Source organism: Chinchilla lanigera, unplaced genomic scaffold (genome assembly GCF_000276665.1).
Source record: "Chinchilla lanigera isolate Chin_1 unplaced genomic scaffold, ChiLan1.0 scaffold00054, whole genome shotgun sequence".
Lineage (NCBI taxonomy): Eukaryota > Metazoa > Chordata > Mammalia > Rodentia > Chinchillidae > Chinchilla > Chinchilla lanigera.
In genome coordinates, this window is record NW_004955455.1 from 8,021,882 (window position 1) to 8,045,583 (window position 23,702).

At 42.4% G+C, this 23,702-nt stretch overlaps 1 protein-coding gene across 1 annotated transcript; it reads left to right on the top strand.

The window, feature by feature from the left end:
• Positions 1 to 64: 64 nt before the first annotated feature.
• On the top strand, positions 65 to 23,444 carry Snrpd3 (small nuclear ribonucleoprotein D3 polypeptide 18kDa). Its single transcript, XM_005396392.2, has 4 exons — positions 65 to 706; positions 2,248 to 2,390; positions 21,041 to 21,233; positions 23,215 to 23,444. The coding sequence occupies exons 2-4, from the start codon at positions 2,265 to 2,267 to the stop codon at positions 23,274 to 23,276; spliced, it is 381 nt and encodes a 126-aa protein (XP_005396449.1). The 5' UTR covers positions 65 to 706; positions 2,248 to 2,264; the 3' UTR covers positions 23,277 to 23,444.
• The last annotated feature ends 258 nt before the right edge of the window (positions 23,445 to 23,702 follow it).

Consider the following 23,702-nt stretch of genomic DNA (forward strand, 5'->3'; position numbering starts at 1 on the left):
TTGAGACTCTGCGCCTTTGCAAGCTCCGCCTCCGCCCGGCCCGGCCCTTTGCAGCCTCAGGTGTTAGCTCTGATCCCGCCCAATGCCTCGTAGAGGCTCCAAGCAACCCTTTCCCGACTCCCTTTAAGGACTGCCCCGGGCCGGTTCCTCCTCCACACCTGCTTCCTTCCCTACCTATAGGAGGCGATACTTCGCCTCGCTCAGGGACCCCTTACCTGGCGGTGATGGGATTCCAAGGTTAAACTGTGAGAGGAGGTTCCACCCCTTCTCCGCACTTCTTGCTGCTTCCGATAAGAAGGCCCAGGACCCAGATCTCCGCCTGCCATCAGCAGCCGGTCTTTGATATGGGTTGCTTGGCAGTGTGAGCCCCCGACCTACCAAGGCAGCTCAAGGGTCGGTGTTTCCGGCGGCTCCCGGGCCGTCATCAGCCTCCTCGCTTCCTGTTCCGGAACTATAGTACCAGAGCGCTTGTTTCCCACCCGGCGGAGTGAGGAGGAAGCGGAGATTAGACTGCGTTTACCACTGGGGAAAGGAAAGGGCCGAGCGCTGCGCACGGCATTTTGGGAACGCGTGGTATCCTGGGAGCGCGGGGTCCGCCATTCGCCTTCCGCGCGCCTTTCCCGTCGTATCTCTGCTGCTAGTTGCTTGCGCCGAAGAGGAGGAGGAGAAGGAATAGGAGACCGCAGCCGGTACAAAAAGTCTTAAGGTGCGCAAGGGGAGGCCAAGGTGCCCGTGAGTCTAAAGAAGGCTTCGCCGCTGAGGAGTCCGGGGGACTGGGGAGGGAAGAGAGCGGGAAGCCAGCGCCACCCAAACCTCAGCTTCGCCTCACTAGCGCTGTTAGAAGTCATTACTTTTCCCCGAAAAGTAAACGGCTTTCACTTTCCGTAGCTCTCCATGTAACTGTTTTGCGAAACATTCAGACAATAATCTTGAAGTTATTTTTCTATAATTACTGCTTTCCCAGAAGCCCTAGCTGGGTCATCCTTTATGGCGTTCTTGCATCTCTGCCTCCAGTCCCCTTTCTGGCGGTGGTCTCATGCTTTCCACACTGCAGGAGTTTTAGTAAGTTTCTTTATTTTTAAGCTGTACGTTCTATTCGTTTTGTACATGCTTGATTCTTTTCCTACTTATAATTCTGTGGTAGCTCCCCGCTGTCTTCAGCATAACACGCAGAATTCTATAGCTGAAAGCCATGGACCCTCATCAAGGGAGCTTGTCTTTGCCAACCTCGTCTTCATTCTCTTTTGTCTCTTGTACTCATGTAATGTGCTTCCCCTTATTTTTTTTTTTCTTTTTGAGACAGGGTCTCGCTAGGCAATTCAGGCTCGCTTTGAGCTCACTTTGTAGCCCAGGCTGGTCTGGAACTCACAACGATCCTCCTGCCTCAGCCTTCCAAGCGCTGGGATTACAGGCGTGCGCCACCACGCCCGACTGTGTTCCCATTTCGAGTCCGGTATCTCTTTAGAACAAAGTGCCCTACTTTGGTATTTTCTTTTTAGCCTGTAAAGTAAGTGGAGGTGCAAATAGCTTCATTGAAAGCACCCTTCTAGATTTGTCTGGGTCATTTGGTCTGTCTCTGTGTCATTTAGTACCACATCCCCTAGCCACATGTAGTTGTTGAGCTTTGAATATGGCTGGTGTGACTGAGAGCTGTATTTTTTGTTTTGTTTAATTTAAATAGCTATATATAGACAGTGACCACAGCTCAAGTGTATATCGTGATTCTCAAACTGGAGTTGCCCACAACTGTGGATTGACAGATATATTCTGCAAATGTGTACCAGTCCCCACCTGTGCAGCATACGTGTTGGTTAATGGTTTTGATAAAGGGACATACAGTAGAGAGGGAGAAGGGGGACATTCTTTTCTTTCCTGTTAGCTTTCCCCTCTTCAGCCTACTATCCTGCCCACATCACATTTTGTATGTTTTTACCATAAGGGGTTCTCCAAGTCAGGAACTGACCTTCTTCTATAGAAAATAAAGCCTTGGTGTGTTAAGTGTTTGTTTGTTTTTGAGTCAGAGTCTCACTGTGCAGTTCAGGATGACCTGGAACTCATTATGTAGCCCAGGCTGGCTTCAAATTTGCAGCGATCTTTCTGTCTCAGCCTCCTGGTACTGGGATCACAGGTGTGTGCCACCACACCCGGTGTGTCTTTTTGTTTGGCTCATCTTTACAAAGTTTTCTGGAATGCCAAGCTTTTTCAGCCCTCTCAAAGATGAACTGATTTTTGTTTCTCTCACTATAGAACTCTCTCCCGTCAAGATGTCTATTGGTGTGCCGATTAAAGTCCTGCATGAGGCGGAGGGCCACATTGTGACATGCGAGACAAACACTGGCGAAGTATATCGGGGGAAGCTCATTGAAGCGGAGGACAACATGAATTGCCAGGTACTCACTAAGCTTTGCACCTGAGGATGTGGGGGATTTTTGACCAGTAGCTCCAGACAGAAAGGTGCTGATGGGAGAGCTTTATGAAGTTGTTCTCAGTTATTCAGTGAATGCCTAATGTGTGCCGGGCACTCTTAACAGGTTCGGGGACTTTATGCACAAATAAGAGACAATCGTAAGGCAGAAAAGCCATTTTCAGGAAGTCCCCAATGTACAGGTATTCAAGTTTCCTGGGTATACTGTATAAGATTCACTTTCCTGAACTGCATAACGAGACCCTGTCTCAAAAGGACCAAAAAAAAAAGATTCACTTTGTTGGACTTAGGAATGAATCCGACTTAGGAACATTCTCCTGGAGTGAAACTCATTCATAAGTTGGGGACTTACTGTATTAGATTTTGTCTTTAGTTTTTCTTCATCCCATTATCATTTTAGGGGTCTATTTGAGAGAAGTGATTATATTTCCTTTGAAATGGTTTAGAGCCATTATGCACTTACACATACTTTGCAATTAGCAGAATCAATTCACAGACTGTATTTGCCTTTTTTCTTGAAAGAGAATCTCATTTTTATTATTGTATGAAGTGAATAGGTTTATCAATAATCTTGCAATCCATAAGGGAAGAATAGATGGACTTGGGCTGAGCTCAGTAGTAGAGCACTTGCTTAGTGTACATGAGAACCTGTGTTCATTCTTAAAAAAAAGTGAGAAAATGAGATTATAGGACTCATCTACAGAGTGTCAGTCTGCTGACGATGGAGCAGCTTCCTCAGATGAAAGTTGTGCTACTTTGTCTTCTGTATAGTCATGTTAATTTTTATGGCATTGCTTTGCAAAGTGTATCAGCACATATTCCTTGTTCTTTAAATAATTGGTTAAGAAGTTGGGCTTTGGAGTCAGAGAGATGTATGTTTGAATCTTAATTATATGACCTTGTATTAATCACCTCAATTTCTTCAGTAAAGTGGGGGTGGTGTTATTTTGATATTCTGAGGTGCAGATGCCAGTTCAGAGTTAGATATGCAAGAGATTTGTTAGGAAAATGGCCAAAAAAAAATTGATAACAGAGCAAGGGAGCTAGAGTAGGCAGAGGAGCTGGGATGCAGATCTGACTGGGGAAAGGGAAGAGGGATTAGCCTCAGGCTACATCGTAGCTCTGAGGAAATCTCAGCCAAGCAGAGATTGCCGCTGTGAGGAGTCTAGAATGGGCAGAGATAGCCTTGCTCTAGCACTCCCATTTTGCACTCAAATGCTCTACCACTGAGCTATACCCCCAGCACTCCCACTTTGATCAATCACTGGTTGGTAGCCTTGGAGAGCAGCCTTAGGGTGAATACTGTGATAGGTTCCAAAGGTGGCACCTGAAGGCTGTCAGCTCCCTGCAGTCCTCACACCCTGTGGTCTCTTGAGGGAAATCTAAGCAGTGTGCTCCCAGGACTGCCCCAGGAATAGACTGAGGCCCTGGGATTGTTGTAAAGATCAGATAAGTTATGTGTGTGCAGCAGCTACTTCTGTGCCTCACACAGTAGAAGTGTCCAACATATAACATCCATTAAGAAAACAAGGGCTGGGGATTTAGCTCAGTGGCAAAGCGCCTGCCTGGCAAGCGCAAGGTCGTGAGTTCGGTTCCTGGTACCAGAGAAAAAAACCAAAAAAAAAAGAAAGAAAGAAAACAAGTTGGAGAAGTCAAGTGCCTTATCCAGGGTCACACTGAGGATCAGATGACCTCTTGTTTTACAGGGTTCATTTATTTGTGATTTTTCTATAGCTTTGAGCATACATGGCCTTCCTGCCAGTTAACTAGCTCAGGCAGTTCCCTGGCATGCAAGGAGGGGGCTATCTGGTAACTCACATTTATCTGATCGATGTCAGTTTTGTAGAGATAGATGGTGTGAGCTTTCTGGAGGTCTGTGTTACTTGATCTCCTGCAGAAGGGCCCAGTGAGGTGTAACTGGCTTTGTGGTGTAAAGGTAGGCCTGTAGTACTCCTTGCCTTTGTAAAATGCCACTTTCATAGATCCAGTCCTCTAGCTTAAGGCATCCTCACCAGCCCTTTTAAATTTAATTTAATTTATTCTGAGGCAGGATCTTGCTAAGTTGCCCAGAGTGGGCTCAAATCTATAATCCGCCTGCCTCAGCCTCCTAGGGTACTGGGGTTACAGGTGTGTGCCACCATACCTGGCCTGGGTAGTGGTGCTTTATATGTTTATTTGAGTACTTAATTTATTTGAATAACTTACTTCATGGGCCTCAGGGCCTCAGATATCCCATCTATGATGTGAATGTGTCTGACCAAGAAACCATAGTGGTCTCAGAACCAGAGCACACTAATACAGGTGCACAGACCTTGGCATTAGAAAGACCTAGCATTAGGTTCTTGTGCGCCACCTAATGTTATTTGGGATGAACTTTATACTTCTCTCACCCTCTGTTCTCTAAGTCAGGGATAAAAATAGCATCTTGGCTGTAACCCATAGTACAGAGGAAATGATTAGATGTGTATCACATGCTGGACTGCTGGTGGGGACCAGTCACCTGCCTCCCTCCCTGTATTAGTTTGCTAGGACTGCCACATCCTACAGACTGGGTGGCATAAACAACAAAAATCTGTGTTCTCACACTTCTGAAGGCTGGCATTCAACTCATTGTGTTGGTAGGGTACGTTCCTTCTGAGGGCCATGAAGGAGGGATGTATTCCAGCCTCTTCAGCTATAGATGAGGTCTTCTTTCTATGTCTTCACATTTCTGTAGCATCTCTGTCTTCCCTCTGTAACATCTCTGTCCAGATCTCTTACAGTTACAGCAGTCATATTGTATAATAACCTCACTTTTAACTTAATTGTAAAGATTCCCTAAAGGTGCTCACATTGTGAGATACTGGGGGTTAGGACTTCAACATGTGAGTGTTTGCAAGGACACAACCTGAATCAAGTTTGTCAGGCTAGACTCCTAAGTAGCGACTGAGACCACCAGACAGGCAGGATTGAAGCGAACAGTGATATTTCAGGTTGGGTGCAGCCTGGCCATGGGCGAAAAAGCCGTTGGCCCTAAACAAAGGAAGGGGGCCTACTTTATAGACTATTTTAGGTATGGGAGGGGGGAAATTCCACTGAGGAAGGTGGAAAATTTAAGTTTCTCAGGGGTAATTGGTGGGTCTGGTGCCTCTGGGGGAGGAACGTGCTGGAGGACATCGTTATGTTACTGATTTACAGCGTCACATTCTGTAGACTTACAAGGTTTCCTGTAAGCCTGAGAACTAGGCCTGGGAACTATCCTGATAAACAGATTTACTTTAGTCTCTGAGCTGAGTGAGGGGCCTTCTGTTTGAACAGACTGACTGTCAGTGTTTATTTCTTCAAGTTGGGTGAGGTACAATGTGAGGGACCTAACAAAGATGATAAGGCTTTGCTGAGTCTACCAGAACCTAAGCACATTGACTGAAACCCAACAGACTCTGTAGAGCTAAACTGGCCGTAGGTGAGCACTGAGCACTGCATTCTCGGGGACTGTGAGACTCATGGCTCCCTGCTGGTTTTCCTTTCTGGCCTGTCACTCAGCCCTTTGGAAATGAGGGCATCCTTCCAACACTTTCCCTGCTTGTTCTATACCAAACAGTTTAGTGTTTGACATTTGAGTTGGGGCTGTTGATGGTGGTGGTCTTTGGTTGGTTGGTTGGTTGGTTTGCTTTTTTGTTTGTTGGTTGGTTTGGTTTGGTTTGGTTTGGTTTTAAGGTAGAGTCTCTAACTTGCCCCAGCTGACCTAGGAGTTTCAGTCTTCCTTCTTCAACCTCTTGTGTAGCTGGGTTTACAGGTATGCACATGTAAATTGGCTTGATACTGGTTTTTTTTTGATACTGGGTTTTAATAGAAAGTAGGTTATCACATTATAAAAAGTTGGAAAATACGCCCACTATTGGCATGGACTTTCCCTACATGTACTTTGGTTTTTGATGATGACTTTATAAATACTTTGAAAAGAAGTTAGAGATAGCTTACATAAATTTTGTGGTAGGATTTTTGGGGGTGGGGAGGCAATGCTGGGAATCAATCCCAGTGCCTTGGGTATACTAAGTGCTCTACCACTGAGCACTATACCTCACCTCCTTTCCATGGTGGTTGTAGAGGTAAGCTGGACTGCAAAGTAAAATGAAGTCAGGCAGTCAGTACCCAAAAATGAAACCTGAATCCCTTTATATTTAATAAAGGTACACTCAGGGGTAAGGCCAGGCAAAGGAAAATCATGATTCTGAAATGTGTAGAATTTATAAGATAAATACAGTAGCAGTTGGACAATATTTCCCTGGCATTCAGATATGAAAGACTCTTAAGATGAAGTACTCAATGACATCTGATGCAAAATATACCTTCTTTTAGGGCCAGGTGGGTAGGTGGTTCCTGTGTGTTTGTATGTAGATATGTATGTATTTTTCCTGGGACTTGAACTCAGGGCCTCACATATGCTAGGTGATTGCTCTTACCACTGAGCTACTTCCTCAACCCTTTGTATTTTACTTTTTGAGACAGAGTCTCACTAGACAAGGCACAGATTGACTTCACTTGAAATCCTCCTAGCTTAGTTCCCAAGTAGCTCAGATTTTAAATATGTGCCACCATACCCAGCTTCTATTGGTGGTTGTTTAGCAGCATTGGAGATTGACTCCAGGGACTGTGCACTGAGCTACATCTCCAGCCCTCTTATTTTGAGACAGGTCTCAATACATTGTCTAGGTTGGCCTTGACTTTTTTTTAATTTAATTTTGTTTGTTTATTTTATTTATTTTTGAGGCAGGGTCTTGCTATGTAATTCAGGCTGGCTTTGAACTTACTACGTAGCACAGACTGGTAAACTCTCAGTGATCCTCTAGCCTCAGTCTCCCAAGTATTGTGCAGGATTACAGGCGTATGCCGTATACCCAGCTCCTTGGTTATTTTAAAGATAGGTTTGGTTTTTTTTTTTTTTTTTTGTCTTTTTGAGACAGGGTCTTGCTGTGCAGTTCAGGCTGGCCTTGAGCTCACTTTGTAGCCCAGGCTGGTCTCAAACTCACAACAATCCTCCTGCCTCAACCTCCCGAGTGCTGTGATCACAGGTGTGCACCACCACACCGGCCTAAAGATAGGTTAGGGCCAGGGATGTAGCTCAGCAGCACAGTGCCTGCCTGGTAAGTGCGAGGCCCTGAGTTCGATTCCTAGTACCAAAAATGAAAATAGAAAAAAAAAGGGGATAGGTTTAGTTTTATTTATTTTATTTTTCCATGCATGAAACCTGTAAGAAGGTCTCTAAAATGGTATTTTGACTGGGCGTTGTGCACACGCTTGTAATCCCAGCACTTCGGAGGCTGAGGCAGGAGGATCATTGCAAGTTCAATGAAGTAAGCTCAAGAGCAGCCTGAACCGCATAGAGAGACCCTGTCTTAAAAAGACAAAAAATAAAATAACATAGCATAGCATAACATAACATAAAATAAATAAAATAAAATAAAATAGTATTTTGTGAGTCAGAGGTTATAAGTACTTCTTTGTATCTGAGGTTTCGCTAGGAGGGCAGTAAGCTTTGCACTCCTACCCACCAAACCTCACAACTTCAAGACTAGTACAGTCTAGTGCCCGGTACTGTAGGTTGTGATGTTGGCTGTGAGTTAGTGCCCTTCTTTTGTCACTGTGAGCAACCCCTAAGGACACCATGATGATGGTGTTTGGCAAGGGCCCTTGTGACTCCCCACGAGGTTCTTTTTAGCCTGTTTTTGTTGGTAGCAGAAATGAAACATCACCAGTCTTCTACCCAGCTTGGGGATAGAGGACTTAGAGGTCCCCAAATGAAAGTGTTTTATTTGGGCTGGGTTGGGTTGGGTTGGGTTGGGTTGGGTTGGGTTGGGGGATATGTGTGTATGTGAGGCAGACAGACAGACGGACAGAGTCTTGTTATTAGTTCAGGCTGGCCTTGAATTTATAGCAGTACTCTTGCCTCAGGCCCTTAAGTGCTGGGATTACAGGTATGCACCACCACACCTGGCATGAGGAACTTTTTATTCCTTCTCTGTACTCACTATGGATGAGCCTGAAACATCCTGTCTTTATTAAACGACAGAGCAGAACTGACACATTTTTCTTCAAACTCATAAGGGAAAAGTTTTTTCTACCTGAATGTAATGGTGCATGCCTGTAATCCTTGTTATTGAGCCTGAGACAAGATCCCAAGTTCAGTTGGTGATTTAGCAAGGCCCTCTTTCAAAGTAAAAATGGGAAAGGGTCTAGGAATGTAGCTTGGTGGTAGAGCAGCAGCATATGTGAGGCCCCAGGTTCACTCCCCAGTCCTGAGGAGAAAAAAAATCTACTCCGATGTTTGGTAAAATATTAAAAATCATAAGTGCTTGAAGGTGAGGAATGATGAGTACAAATAACCACATAATTCTGTTTGTAGTAAACCATACTGATGTAGCTTTTGTGGGGAAACTTCATGGCTATAGTTTTTTTAACTTTATTTTATTGGTACATTTTAGATGTACATACTAACATTCATCACAGGTTATAACTTGTTTCTTTTTCTCCCCATTCTCCTCCCCTCCCTCAGCTCCTCCTCTGCTCTTGCAAAGGCTTTGTTTCCATTTTTTTCCCCTGTATCTCTTCTTTCCTTCCCCCTCCCCCACTCCTTTGTTTGCTTTCTCCTTTGAACATTTTCTTCGTATTTCACAGTACCTATTATACATTTTGGACCTTATTTACACATTTGGTTTCACGCAGCAGAGAAACGATGCAGTATTTACACATGTGTATCTGATTTATTTCACTTAAGAAAATACCCTCAAGGTGCATCTATTTAGCTAAAAATGTCTCATGCTTATCCTTCTTTTTGGCAGAGTAGTACTCCATCATATAAAAAAATGACATCTTCTTTATCCATTTACCTGTTAATGTGCATTTGGGCTGTTTCCAAGATTTCCCTATTACAAGCTACCAATATCGGAGGCTGGGGATGTAGGTCAGCGGCACAGCGCCTGCTTGGCAAGCGCAAGGTCATGAGTTCGATTCCTGGTACTGGAAGAAAAACAGAAACAAAAAAACAAAATAAAAACAAAAACAAGCTACCAATATAAACATTAGTATGCATAGATCACTGTAGTATGATGCTTTTAATTTTGGGAGGGAGATATCAAGAAGGGAAATAGGTGGGTCAAATGGAACTGCTAGTCCTAGTTGTTTGAGGAATCTCCACACTGATTTCCACAGTAGTTGTACCAGTCTACACTCCCACCAACAGTGAAGAAGGGTTCCTTTTTTCCCAAAGCCCCACCATTATTTATTATTGGTTAATTTCTTCTTTTTTTTTTTTTTTTGTGAACCAGGCTGGTTCACAATGATCCTCCAGTTCACAATGATCCTTCTGCCTCAGCCTCTCAAGTGCTGGGATTATAGGCATGCGCCACCACGCCCGGCTATTGGTTGATTTCTTGATGTTAGCCATTCTTTCTGGAGTGAGATGGATTCTCATTGTTTTAATTTGCATCTGTTGAATGACCAATGATGTTCAACATTATTTCATATATTTATTTGCTGTTTCTACTTCTTCATCTGAGAAGTGTCTATTCATTACAGATGCCCATTTTTGGTTTAGGTCTTTAAATCTGGGGGTAGTGTGATTTTTTTTTTTTTTTTAGTTCTTTATATATTCTAGACAGTAGTCCTTTGTGTGAGGGAGGAACAGCTGTCAAAAATTTTTTCCCAGTTTGTGGGTTGTCTTTTCACTATGTTGGTGGTTTCTCTTGCTCTGTGAGGGCTTTTTAATGAGATCTCAGAGGCAGGAAGATTGCTGTAAGTTCAAGGCCAGCCTAGGTTATGTAGTGAGTTCAAGGCCAGTCTAAACTACATAGCCAGACCCTATCTTTATTTTATTTTATTTTATTTTTTGCTCTTTTTTTTTTTAATTTTAAAGAATGAAAGAAGGATAACATAATAATAGGCCTATCTTTATTTTAAAAAAAAAGATGCGATCCCAGTTGTTCATTCTTTGTTATAGTTCTTGTGCTGTGGGGTTCTGTTCATCAAATCTTTGCACCAAAGTCCCTTCAAGAGTTCTACCTGTTCTATCTTCCAGCAGATTTAGTGTTTCAGTTTTAATATTTAGATCTTGATCCATTTTGATTTTGGTTTAGTACATAGTGAAAAATATGGGTCTAGTTATAATCTTTGGAATGTGGAAAGCCAGTTTTTGCAGCACCATTTATTAAAGAGGCTGTCTTTCTTCCAGTGAAGGTGTTTGGCTCCTTGTCAAAGATTAGGTGACTGAATATGTCTAGAGTTGTTTCTGCATCTTCTAATCTGTTCCATTGATCTCTCTGTTTTTTTGCCAGTATCGTGTTGGGGTTTTTTTTGGTGTTCTGGGGTTTTTGAGGAGTGGGTATCAGGAATTTAACTCAGGACCTCACACTTGCCAGGAAGGCACAGCTCTACTGAGCTAAATGCCGGCCGTTTGTTTTCAGTTTTTGGGACAGGGTCTCCCTGTGCAGTTCAGGGTGGCCATGGACTAACCATGTAGCCCACGCTGGCCTCGAACTTGCGTCGATCCTTTTGTCCAAGTGCTGCTATTACAGGCATGCAGCACCACACCCATCAATCATGCTATTTTTATCACAATACCTTTGTAGTATAATTTCCAGGAGTGTGATGCCCCCTGCCTTGCCTTTGTTGCTCAGAACTGTTTTTGCTATTCTAGGTCTCTTCTGGTTCCAGATGAATTCTAGGATTGTTTTTTCTAATTCCATAAGTTATACTGTTGGTATTTGGATCCAGATTTTATTAAATCTGTATAACACTTTTGGAAGTATGGCCTATTTTACTATATTCTTGTTACCCAAGAACAAACGATATTTCCAATTTCTGATACTCTCTTCCATCTCTTTTTTCAGAGTACTATAGTTTCCAGTGTAAAGGTCTTTTACTTCATGAGATTGATTCCTAGGTATTTCATTTTTTTGGATGTTAATGTGAAAGGTGTTGTTCCCCTAATGACTGTTGCCATGAATTTGTTATTTGTATACAGGAATGGTATTGATTTTTTGAGTGTTGACTTTGTATCCAGCTATGTCACTGAATTTGGTTATTAAATCTAGGAGACTGGGGGCTCGGGATTTAGCTCAGCAGCACAGCGCCTGCCTGGCAAGCGCAAGGTCGTGAGTTTGAGTCCCAGTCTTGGAAAAATCTAGGAGACTTTTGGTGGAGTTTTTGGGATCTTCTATGTAGAGTATCATGCCATTAGCAAATAATGATAACTTAATGTCTCCCTTTCCTATCCTAATTCCTTTTATTTCTTTCTCTTCTCTAAGTGCTCTGGCTAATGTTTCCAGAAGTGTATTGGATAAGAGTGGTGATAGTGGAAATGCTTGTCTTGTTCCTGATGTTTCCTTTTTCTTTTTTTGGTTTCTGTTTTTAGAGTGAAAACTTTCAGTTTTTGTCCATTTACTGTGATGTGGCTGCTGGTTTGTCATAGATGGCTTTAAAGACGGAGATAAAGACCATCTATTCCAATTTTCTTCAGGCTTTTTATCATGTATGGTGTTGGACTTTATCAAATGCTTTTTCTGCATCTATTGAGATATGGTTTTTGTCCATGGCTCTGCTAGTGTGGTGTATTACATTTATTGATTTGCCTATGTAGAAACATCCCTGTATGCCAGGGATGAATCCTACTTGGTCATGGTGTATAGTCTTCTTGATGATTTGCTGCATTCTCTTTGCCAGTATCTTATTGAGGATTCTTGCATCTATGTTCATTAGGGAAATTGGTCTGCAGTTCTGTTTTTTGGTTGGATCATTTTTTGGTTTTGGTATCAGGGTGATGTTTGTTTCCAAGAATGAATTTGGGAGTACTGCTTCCATTTTGATTTCTTTCTTTTTTTAGGTTTGGTTTTTCGTTTTTTTTTCTTCCAGTACCAGGAATTGAACTCATGACCTTGCACTTGCCAGGCAGGCACTATGCCACTGAGCTAAATTCCCAGCCCCCATCCCTTTTGATTTCATTAAAGAGTGTGAAAAGTAGCAGCATTGGGTCTTCTCTAAATTTCTTGTAGAATTTAGCAATGACTCTCAGTGCTTTTCTGTGTAAGTTTGTAGTTACGTCTTCAATTTCATTGGCTGATAATTGGTTTATTTACAATTTTTATATCTTTTTGATTCAGCTTTGGTAATTCTTATGTATCTAGGAATCTGTCCATTTCTTCTATGTTTTCTATCTTATTAGAATGCAGGTTTTTGAAATAGATATTGATGATCTTCTGGATTTCTGCAGGATCCATTGTGATATCACCCTTCTCATTCCTAATTGCATGGATTTGCATCTTTCCTTTCTTTGATAAGGTTGGCTAAGGGTTTATCATTTTTATTTAATCCTTCAAAGAGCCAACTCTTGAATTCATTGATTCTTTGTGTTGTTTTCTTAGTCTCCATTGCGTTAATTTCTGCTTTGATCTTTATAATTTCCTCCCTTGTCTAAGATTTGGGCTTGACCTGCTTTTCTTTTTCTAGAAGTTCAAGGTTCCACATTAGGTTATTTGAGCTTGCTGTGTTTTTCTGATAAGGGAATTCACTGCTATACATTTCCCTTGTAGGACTGCTTTCATTGTGTCCTGTAAGTTCTGCTGGGCATTTTCATTTGATTGTAGAAACTGTGTTCTTTAATTTCATCTGTGACCCACTGGTTGTTCAGGAGGGTGCTGTTTAATTTCCATGTGTTTGTGAAGTTTTTATAGTTTCTGTTGCCATTGATTTCCAATTTCACTGCACTATGGCCTGATAATATGCATGGGACAATTTTAATTCCTCTTATTTACTTAAGCACATTCTATGAGCTAATATGTCGTCTGTTTTGGAGAACATCCCATGTCCAGCTGAGAAAAACCTGTATTCTGATGTTATGGGGTAGAACACTGTGTGTCTCTACTAAGTATATTTGTTCTAAAGATTGGGTTTAGTTCCAATATTTCTTCTTGATTTTTTTTTTTTTTATCTAGTTGATCTGTTTGTAACAGTGGGGTGTTGTGGTCCTCCATTACAATTTTACTAGTGCTTATTTGATTTTTCACATCTGATAATATTTGTTTTATATCATTGGGTGCACTGGTATCTGGTGCATATGTATTTATGATTGCTATCTCTTCCTGTTGGATTGTTCCCGGTACAAGGATGTGGTGACTTTGTCAATCTTAATCAGTCTTGGCTTGAGAAATCTAACTTGTCCACAAATAAAGGAGCTACCCTTGCTTTTTTCCGGGTTCCTGTTGCATGGAATGTTGTTTTCCATCTTTTGACTTTTCAGCCTGTGAATTTCTTTTTGAATTAAATATGTTTTTTGTATGCAGTGTATTGTTGGATCTTGCTTCTTGATCCATTCTGCCAGTCTGTTTCTTTTGATTGGTGAATTAAGACCATTTACATTGATGGTTATAACTGATATGTATTGACTTATTCTTGTCATTCCTGTTGTTGGTTCCCCTTTTTAATTGCTTGCCTTGTCTGGTAGATTCATTGTGTTGGAGTTCATAGAGTTGCAGTCCTTGTTATCTCTTTCTAGAATGTCCTTCAGAACATTTTGGAGTACTGGTTTGTTGGTAATGAATTTCCTCAGGTGTTTTTTGGCATGGTAGTATCTTATTTTTCCTTCAATTTAAAAGAGTTTTGTGAGATACATCAATCTGGGTTGTATGTTGTTTTCTTTTAGGGCTTAAAATACTTCACTCCAAGCTCTCCTTGACTTGAGGTTTGTGTTGAGAAATACACTGTGATATTGATGGGCTTTCCTTTATAAGTGATTTGCTTCTTTTCTCTAATAGCTTTTAATATTCTATTCTTGTGTTGAATTTTTGGAATCTTTACTATGTTATGCCCTGGTGTAGATTTTTTTTTTAATTATGGCTAGTTGGCATTCTAAATGCCTCATTTGTGTGTATATCGAACTCTTTTTCCTTGCTTGGGAAATTTTCTGCCATGACTTTGTGAACAGATTTTTTATGTCATTTGTGCAGTCTCCTTTTTCATTGACACTAATCAATTCTTTGTATCATCTAACAGCTGTTGAATTGATTTTTCATGATCCCTTGCTATTTTTAAGAAATCTTTCTTTTCATGGGCACTAATGACAATCCTGTCCTTTATATCTGAGATTGTGTCCTCACATTGGCTCATTCTGCTGCATATACTTTCAGTGGAATTTTTAATCTCCTGGATATCTGTTTGAATCTGGTTCATAGTTTCCATTTCTTTCTTATGTTGGGCATTCATAGTTTTTATCATTTTCCTAAGTTCCTCTATTTTTTATCTGTATCTGCTCTAGAATCACTAAGCATGTCACTATCTCTAGTTATCTGAGAAATTATTTGATTTTTTTTCTAGAGCCTTATTCATCTGCTTTACTTCTGCTGTTATGACCTCAGAGAGGCCAAGTGGGTGGCTTTAGAATTGTCCCACCTCATTGCCCCCTCGATTTGCCTTTGGTGAGCTGGAAGTCTGGAGTTGCATCTTGCTTAAGTGTCTTCTCATTTTCTTTTCTTTTTTTTTTAAGTTTAATCCCTGGGTTGATGCTTGTAAATTGATTATGTCAGGTAGCTTTAGTATTTAGAACCCTTAAGAAGTGGCTACTTCTTAGAGGTGTATTTCAGGTGACCTGGCCTTTGGGTTTTGAGTCTGTTGTAAGATCCTGCCTCTTTAATTTATTGGGGTTGAGAAGTTGTTCCCTATTTGGCCCAGCCCCTGGTTCTTTGGCACTGGCCTATAGTATATTTTATGACACTGAGGCAATCTCAGTCTTGGCGTAGCAAGAAGAACAACTGATTAAAACAATTATGTCACTTGGCTACAGTAGTACAATGAGCAATAACAATAGCATCAAACAGCCTAGAAAATGGCAAGCCGTGGTAACTATTAATTTGCCACTTTAACCATATGACCCTGAGATTTGTGGTTATGTAACAGAATATATAAACAAAACAAAATTGTATGCAGTAAAGAAGCCCTCACAATGGAGATTTTACCCTCAGGGGAGAAAATTTAAAAGGGACTAGAGGGGAAAAGTAGAGAAATAAAAGGAAGAGATTAGAAACAAGGCTGGAGGAGAAAGGAATATTGTACAAATTTTGGGAAACTGGTGAAGAAGACAGGAGGGAAAGAGACAAGGAAGCAGTAAGAACAAGAACAGAACAACAGCAAAACTTAGATACCATGTTTATACTCATATAAAAACAAAACCAGTCAAGAAAAGATAAAAGCAAGAAAATAACAAGAAAGGAAATAAAGAAAAAGATGTCCACTTCAAGGTGTGTCTCTGCTGTCACTGGTAGACAACATGGGCAGTATCAGATCAGCATGATTAATTCCAGCTATAGCTGTAGTTTTATGGTGGGGTAGTGGATAATCCCAGCAAGCCTTTAGTTCCACTGAAATTCAGGCTGGTCTCCAGCTGTGGGACTGAATCCCAAGTTGTTCCTCCTGTAATGGTCCATGTGCCTCCTCCTGGCTTGAACTCAGCTCCCTGACCTCCTGCTAACTTGAACTCAGTTATACCTCACTCTCACCCTGACATTGGGATCTGCTAGATGCAGTCAGCCCACAGATGTGCTGAGTTCTGAGCACAGTTGGCCCCTCTCCAAGGTGGCTACCAGCCAGTCACCCTCTCCTGGGGGGACATCTGAACCAGAACAACTCACCAACCTCTGCAGTCTGATGAGTCCACTGCTCCATTCCACTAACGTGTTTCTCTGTGGAACCCTCTGAGGTCACCAGTAGCCACCTTTGTGTCTCCAGGTTCAAGCTGCCTCTTCCACACAGTGAGGCAGGGCTCAAGGAGAAAGCACCTCCTACCACTACCTCTTCATTGAAGTCTTTCTCTTTGCCCTCTCCACGGACTTTAGTTCTCTCTTCAGATCCTTCTTGGGTCCCAGGGACCCACTTCCCTTCTCCTTTTCCTCATGTTGCTATATTCCAGTAGTTGGACACCAAGTCTCAGACTGTAGATTTTATTACAATTCTGTGAATGGTTCCCAAAAGTTCTTTTATAGATTCTCAGGAGTCTACTGACCCAACTGTGGTCAGTGTTTATAAACACTTAGGGCATCACGTAATTTTTATGATAAAGGTTATTATATTTAATGGATAGTTTTTACAAGTCAAGAATGTTAACTATCCCAATTTTAAGTGGACTCAGTCATAAAATGGATGATTCACAGAAGAAAAAATGGATAAATTGCCTTGGGCTGGGGCTTTAACTGTGTTAGAGTACCTAGGTTCAATTCCTAACAATGAAAAAAAAAATTTATAATAATCAGACATGCAAATTAATAGAGTATCTAAAATTTAAAATAAGGCTGCCAAGTGTTCTTTGCTACACTGTCAGTAGAAGTGTATATTATATTCTTTCTGCAAATGCATTAAACATATGCCACTGTAGAAGTTTGTGCCTTTTCTTAGCTTTAGCATAGCTGTTTATTAAAAAAATGGTGTCTGGATAGAGTTTAGTATTCTGATTTACAAAAGTGATAACACAAGAAAAGTTTGCCCATAATTGGTTTAGTTAAAAAAAAAAAAAAAACTGCCTGTAACTAATATCAGAAAAGTTTTTAAAATTTCTGAATGTGGTGTCATTGAATTTCTTCAGAGACCTAGACCTTTAGATTGAAGGAAAATCAGTTTTTAATCTATATACATTTTTAGAACTGTTTTAGAGTAGATTACATTCATCACATTCCTTTACCTTGTAACACTTTTTCTTCCTTCCTTTTTTTTTGGTTGTTGTTGTTTATTTATTTATTTTTGAGACAGTGTCTCACTGTGTAGTCCAGGCTGGGCTTGGACTTGCAGCAATCCTCCTGCCTTACCTCTATAGTACTTTTATTATGTTTCCTAAGTGCAGAGATAGGTAGCTGACATGAACTGATAATTCCATTAAATCAGTGGCAGCTGAGTGGGTATCTGTAAGTGTACATGTATGAAATTGTCCTAAAAAACGTGTACATTTTTAATGTGACAGTCAGGAGGCCTCTGAAGGAAAAACCAACTCACATTCAGACTCAGTCTCTCCTCCTGTACTCCCACAACTTCTGACACCAGCTTTTTTCCACACCATATAAGCTATCTGTTCCTCAGCGTTCACCTGTTGTGTGTCCCCTAATTTAATTCCATTCTGGCACTATGTGGAGATGTTGTCAGGCCCCACAAGGGCAACGGCTCAGTCCCCAAGACTGTTCCTCTCCTTTAGAGGCCAGTTGCAAGCCCCAAATTGTTGCACCTATTGGAAACCCACCAGCTGTAGATTGACATTCCCCTCCCCCTTGTGGGTTTGACTAATTTGTTCAAGCAGTTCACAGAATTCAGGGTGCCCTAAGGTTTGTTGGCTTATGATAAACGATATTACAAAGGACATAGATGAAGAAATGCATAGGGCAGGGCATGGAGCTTTTTCTGGGTGTACCACCCTCCAGGAATCTCCACGTGTTCAGCCATCTGGAAACTCTTCAAACCCTGTCCTTTTGGGTTGTTTGTTTTGTTTTATCTTGCCTTTTTTTTAAGACAGGGTCTTACTGTGTAGTTCAGACTGGCCTTGAGCTCATTGCAGTCCCTCCTGCCTCAGCCTCCCAAGTGCTGAGATTTCAGGTGTGTGTCACCACACCCAGCCTTTTTGGTCTTTATGGAAAACTTCATTGTATAGTCATGATTGAAGCGTGGACAGCCATGTAGAAAGGTGATTGGACAAAAAGGTTATTTTTAATGCTAATAGAGTAGGGAACCCAGCAAAGCCTTTCTGTTCAGATTCTTCCTGGTCTTTCTGTGCAGCATTCCTTCTGATTGTGTATGAAGCAAGGACACTCTCTGAAATGAGGGCCTTATGATCTGTCAGACAAAGTAGATCATAGAATTGTTTTATAGCCAGCTCTTGGGACAGAAATGCAAAAGAACATAAGTTTCTGTGGCCTGCCTTACATGGGGAATTATGAGCCAGGAACCATGGGTGAAAATAAGTATCCCAACATTACTTCACAACCCTGGACCTAGCTTTTCCCTCTTGGCCCTAGGTTTTCATTTCAGTTGGGTACCTGGCTTATGCTGTCTGTGTTTTATTTTGGTTATTTAAGAAAGTTGATTAAGCCTGGTTTTCCTGCCTTTTATTAAAACGTAGGCCACTGAAAAGTTGCCTTTGGCTTAATGATTGAAGCACAGCATGGGTTTATTAGTACTCTGTGGAGGAGTACTAATAAGTATTCCTCCCGTCAGCAGGACTGTCGGGCCACAAAGTATTTCTCTTCTGGTGCTACAGCAAGCATGAGGGCAGCAGTGAGCTGTTGGAGTAGGAGTCAGGTAATGCTGGGGTTCCCTGTTTAGCCAGGACATGAGCCATTTGTGAAAGCACCTAGGTTGTCTTGTTGGGCCTGCGCTGACAAGTCTCTGAGATTCTCAACGCTAGGCAGGAGGGTTATGACGGGAAGGAATGAGATGTACCAGTATGTGCTGTAGGTGATGTGGTTTAGCAGTAGCACAGCCACCAAATAGACATTTTAACTATCAGTCAGATTTGACATTTCCTAAGTGTTTGTTATATGTTAGGCAATTGAGACAGCATTTCTTCTTGGAAGTAAGTAGTGGTCTGTTGGCAGTGGTTAAGAATGTGCATTTAGGCCAGGGGGATAGCTCAGCAGCACAGCACCTGCCAGCTCAATTCCCAGTACTGGGGGGAAAAAAAAAAAGAATGTGCACTTACAGTCTGGTAGACCTGAGTTCAAACACCAGGCAGGCTATGTAGGGGCAGGATGGCCTTGAGTAGGGTATGGCCCTTTCAGGGATACATCTGCCTCTGAGAGGTTGTTCCACTTCATATCTCCAGCAGGGATCTTTGGTAAGCTTTTGTAGTATAAAATAAGTTACTGTGGGGCTGGATGTGATGGTACATGCCTGTAATCCCAGCATTCTGGGAGGCTGAGGTCAAAAGTTTGAGCCCAGCCTGATCAACATAATGACTTAGTGAGACCCTATCTCATAAAATAAAAATAACCATGGGAAATCAGTCACCTGGGATAGTGCCTGGTGTCTAGTTAGTGCTCAGGGAGTGTTGGTTTTGTTGTGCTGTATTTTCTTACTTGTAGGGAAAAGAACTGACTGAGGCTATGAGAACTCTGGAGACATACCCAGGGTTACACCCCAGACAGCAGAGCTGGAGCTCATTTGGAGGCCCTCACCTGTTTTTTGGTCTTCCTTAGAATCATAGGTGTGTTGTACCGGGGGGTCCTGGGTGGGATACAGCATTCTCTCTTGGGTAGTCTAACCATAACTGTGTTCATTGTGGTACCAGAGGCTATGGTATTCTTCAAGGGAAGAACAGGATGGCGAGGGCTTAGGAACTGTGAAAATTTAAGGAACTTGGGGCGTGGAGCCTGCAGCTGAATGTTGACGACAAGCTGGAGTTCTGTCACTCTCTGAAAGTAGAACAAGAACAGTAGGAAGCTCTAGAAACCATTCCAGTTATGCAGATAGAGCAGGGACATGATGGCGAACCCATGGCAAGTGTGCTGCTACTGCTGTTTATCATTGAGAGCTCTAAAAAGGTTCCCACAACTGGTCCAGAGGTGTGCTGCTCTTTTTTCACTCTGGATGTTCAAGCAGAGATTACCTAGCCTGTTAGCACTTGAAGAAAAGGGCAGGTGAATGTGAGCTGGCGACAGAAATGGGAGAGAGCACATCTCTGTGAGGAGGGCTTGACCACTTTAAATATAGCCGTCTGTCTTCCACCTAGAACATTCATCAGATAAGCTACTTCTTACAGTAAATGTGATACCTGTTGATTTTGGTACTGGCACATTTGTGTCACTTTCCCATGCCCAGCAAGTCCCCCTGGCTGACTTCACCTAGAGAGTCCCTCTGTCCTGCCTGTGTTGCCACATTCGCCTTGCCAGAGCAGCGTTAACCCTGTCTGCCCTTCATCCACATAAACTTGAATGACTCGCTTAAGTCTCTGAAGTGATAGCCCAGTCCTTGTATCTTAAGTGTTCCTGAGTGCGTTCTCTTTTCCCTGTGAAAACTCTTGCAGGCCCTGGGAGGAGGCCCTGCTGTCTTTGTGCCTCAGTCCTTTGTCATTAGCCTTCTAGAGTGAACGCTGTGGGAGAGTTGGAACAGCACCCAGCACACACTGCTGCTTTTCATGGTACCTTTGCATTCTGACTGTCAGGCAGATACAGGCAAGGACACAATTGGGACAAGCAGTTTGAAACCATCTCAGTTAGAGTTTGTCCATCAACAACTCTGCACATGCTGACCCAGCAGAGATGGGGCTGTGGGTCAGGCCAGCTATTTCCAATCTGGAATCCTCCACATTCCAGTTGTTGGACCTTAGACATGTGCCTTGGTACGTTTTTTTGTTTTGTTTTTGTTTTTGTGCTTGTGTTTAATCTGAAAAAGTGGGAGAGTGCACATCTACCCTGGAGGTGTTAATTATATAAAGTGCTTAGCACAGTCGTCGGTGCCATAGTAAATGCCAACCACTGTTGTAAGTCACCCGTTTTGCCTCACTCTTTCCTGTTTGCTTTCTAGACTTCCCTCTCCTACGAGTTAAGGTTCCCTCTTTGTGCAGCCCTGTCCTCTGCTGGTACTATTGACCCTTACTGATAACTAATACTTCCCTTCCAGATGTCCAACATCACAGTCACGTACAGAGATGGCCGAGTGGCACAGCTGGAACAGGTATACATCCGTGGCAGCAAGATCCGCTTTCTGATTTTGCCTGACATGCTGAAAAATGCACCCATGTTGAAGAGCATGAAAAATAAAAACCAAGGCTCAGGGGCTGGCCGGGGAAAAGCTGCTATTCTGAAGGCCCAAGGTAGGTGCTTCTGTACTGATGTTTAAAATCGGGCTTATCTTGTATTTTTTAGGAAAAGGCCCTGTTATTGCCTGAGGACAGAGATAGACTTGACCTCAGCTCTCTGCACACCGTGTCACCCATCTCCCCACAGTCCTGGGAGATCCTGTGAGGCGTCAGGGGCCTTGTCTTGCTGGTTTTTTTAATCTCATTTGATCCCAGTCATAGGGCTTGTGCAGAATTCAGAGTAGCTTCTGTAAATAGCTGGACTCCCTGTCTTAAATGAAATACTTAATAATTTATAATGAATTTCTGGAAAGTTCTTCTTTTCCAGAGGTTTTGTCCAAGATGCTTGGGGCAGCTTGCTCTTGTCTAGTTTGCTGACATACACACCATGATGTGGATAGGCTGACTCCTAAAGCAGCAGGGCAGCATTCCTAGGGAGACTCCGTGATGTGTTTTGATACCCAGCCTGTACTTGGGGAGATGCTGACAGTGGAAATCCCTTTCCAGATATAAATAAACAGGTTTGAGCCATCTTTACCCACTAATACGAGCTGTACTTACAGTTTTAAAGATTCTTGTATTTGAAAACAAATCCCTTATTCAGCACACTTTATGAGACCACCCTGTCCCTAGTGACCAGCCTGTCTGTTCTTGTTAAGAATTAGCCCAATCAAGGGTAACTGTGAGTTTGAGGCCAGCCTGAACTACATAATGAGACCCCGTCTCAAAATAATAAAAGAGTTAGCCCAGTCAGGTTATTTACTTGGGTCCCGAGAAGTTCTGTCACATTATTAGATAAGAAAGCAGTAGTCCTTAGAAACTTTCCTAGTGTTGGGGGTAAGATGGGGCAGGGAAGCCAGGTATGGTGGCACATGCCTGTCATCCTAGCACTCAGAAGACTGATGCAGGAGGTTACCATGAGTTCAAGGCCAGCCCGGGCTACATAGCAAGGCCCTAGATCCTCCACTGGTATCTTCAGCCACATATTTTATATGTGAGGTAGCTTTTGAGTTCAAAAATGCAGCAGTATAATTCTTTAAAATGCCTCGAATGCTGCTCTCACTGTCAATGCTGCCCTCGTTGTCTTAGTGAATTTGCAACATTTTCTCCAGCTGTGCATCAAAAACTAGGTGGCGGGGCTGGGGATTTAGCTCAGCGGCACAGCACCTGCCTGGCAAGCACAAGGTCGTGAGTTCAATTCCCGGTACCAGAAAAAAACAAAAAAAAAAAAAGAGCTTAGTAAAACTAGGTGGCAGTGAGTTTTCCCAGACCCAGTGAGTTCTTGAGCCATTTGTGCCTCTCCCAACCCCTCATCTTTTCAGCAGGTGGGTGGGTTCTTGCAGGACTTCTCTCCGTCTTCAGCATGGCTCCAGGCTCTGGAACAGCTGAAAAGAGTGAGGCTCCAGTTAGTGACCACCAGAATATTTTGATCTGTCCTTCAGGGGCTCTTGTCCTCTCCTTAAACCTTTGGGTCGCAGGAACAAAAGTTTTCTTAAAAATGTTTTTTGGTTATGCTGTTATGAAACACTTTTTTCATGCAGAGAACTTCAAAGAATGATTAAAAACCCTTGCCCAGAATTAACAGTTAACAGATGCTACTGCTTAATTATATTTGTTTCAAAATTTTTAAAGTGAATTAAGTTAATTTTGTTTTTTTGAGTGAATTAAATTCATTTGTAATATTGTATTAGCTACCCCGGCCAACCCTTAGGAGTTCATCTTTTCCGTGATTCTCAGACAGCTTTTGTTTTCCACGCTGCTGCCCAGCCACTTGAGAGAGCAGTGGTGGCCCCTGCTCTGATGCCAGGCACCAGTGCCAGGCCCGTCCTTCCTCAGTCTCCATCCTCACTGTGAAGTGTGATGGGCCAGGGTAATACTGGACCTGGTGGCCTTTTAGGGCTCCCTCTGAAGTGATGTCCCAGAGCTCCAACTGCTCTGTACCATGAGCGTTCGCTGACCGTGCTGACCTATCTTCATCCTTTCCCCTCCTTTTCAGTGGCTGCACGAGGAAGAGGACGTGGAATGGGACGTGGAAACATCTTCCAGAAGCGAAGATAACTTTCTCTGTTGAACAGAACTGTCCCTGCGATTTTTATTTAGGATGTCTTGAGTTCATGGGGCGTGGGCACTTGTGTGTGTGTCTTAGGTTTTCTTTGACATCTTTCTCTTTAGATCAGAGGAAATGTTAAACTAAATAAATCTGGTTGTTTTGTTTTTTGGAGAAAATGAGGGCTGTGTGTTCATTTTGGAGTTTTCTCTGGCAGCAGGTTAAACTTTTGACACCTTGGGAGGATGCCAGGACTTGGAGGTAGCACAGATATTCATGTAAAGTTTGAGCTGCTATTCTAAGAAAAACGCACCTCAGAGAAGCTCTGGAGGTCCACGCTGGGTCTCATTCACCTTCAGACACTGCCGCATCGTGAACACTCTGTTCAGATAAAACTTTGTGGAAAGGTCACGAGCTCAGCTGCAACAGCACAGCTC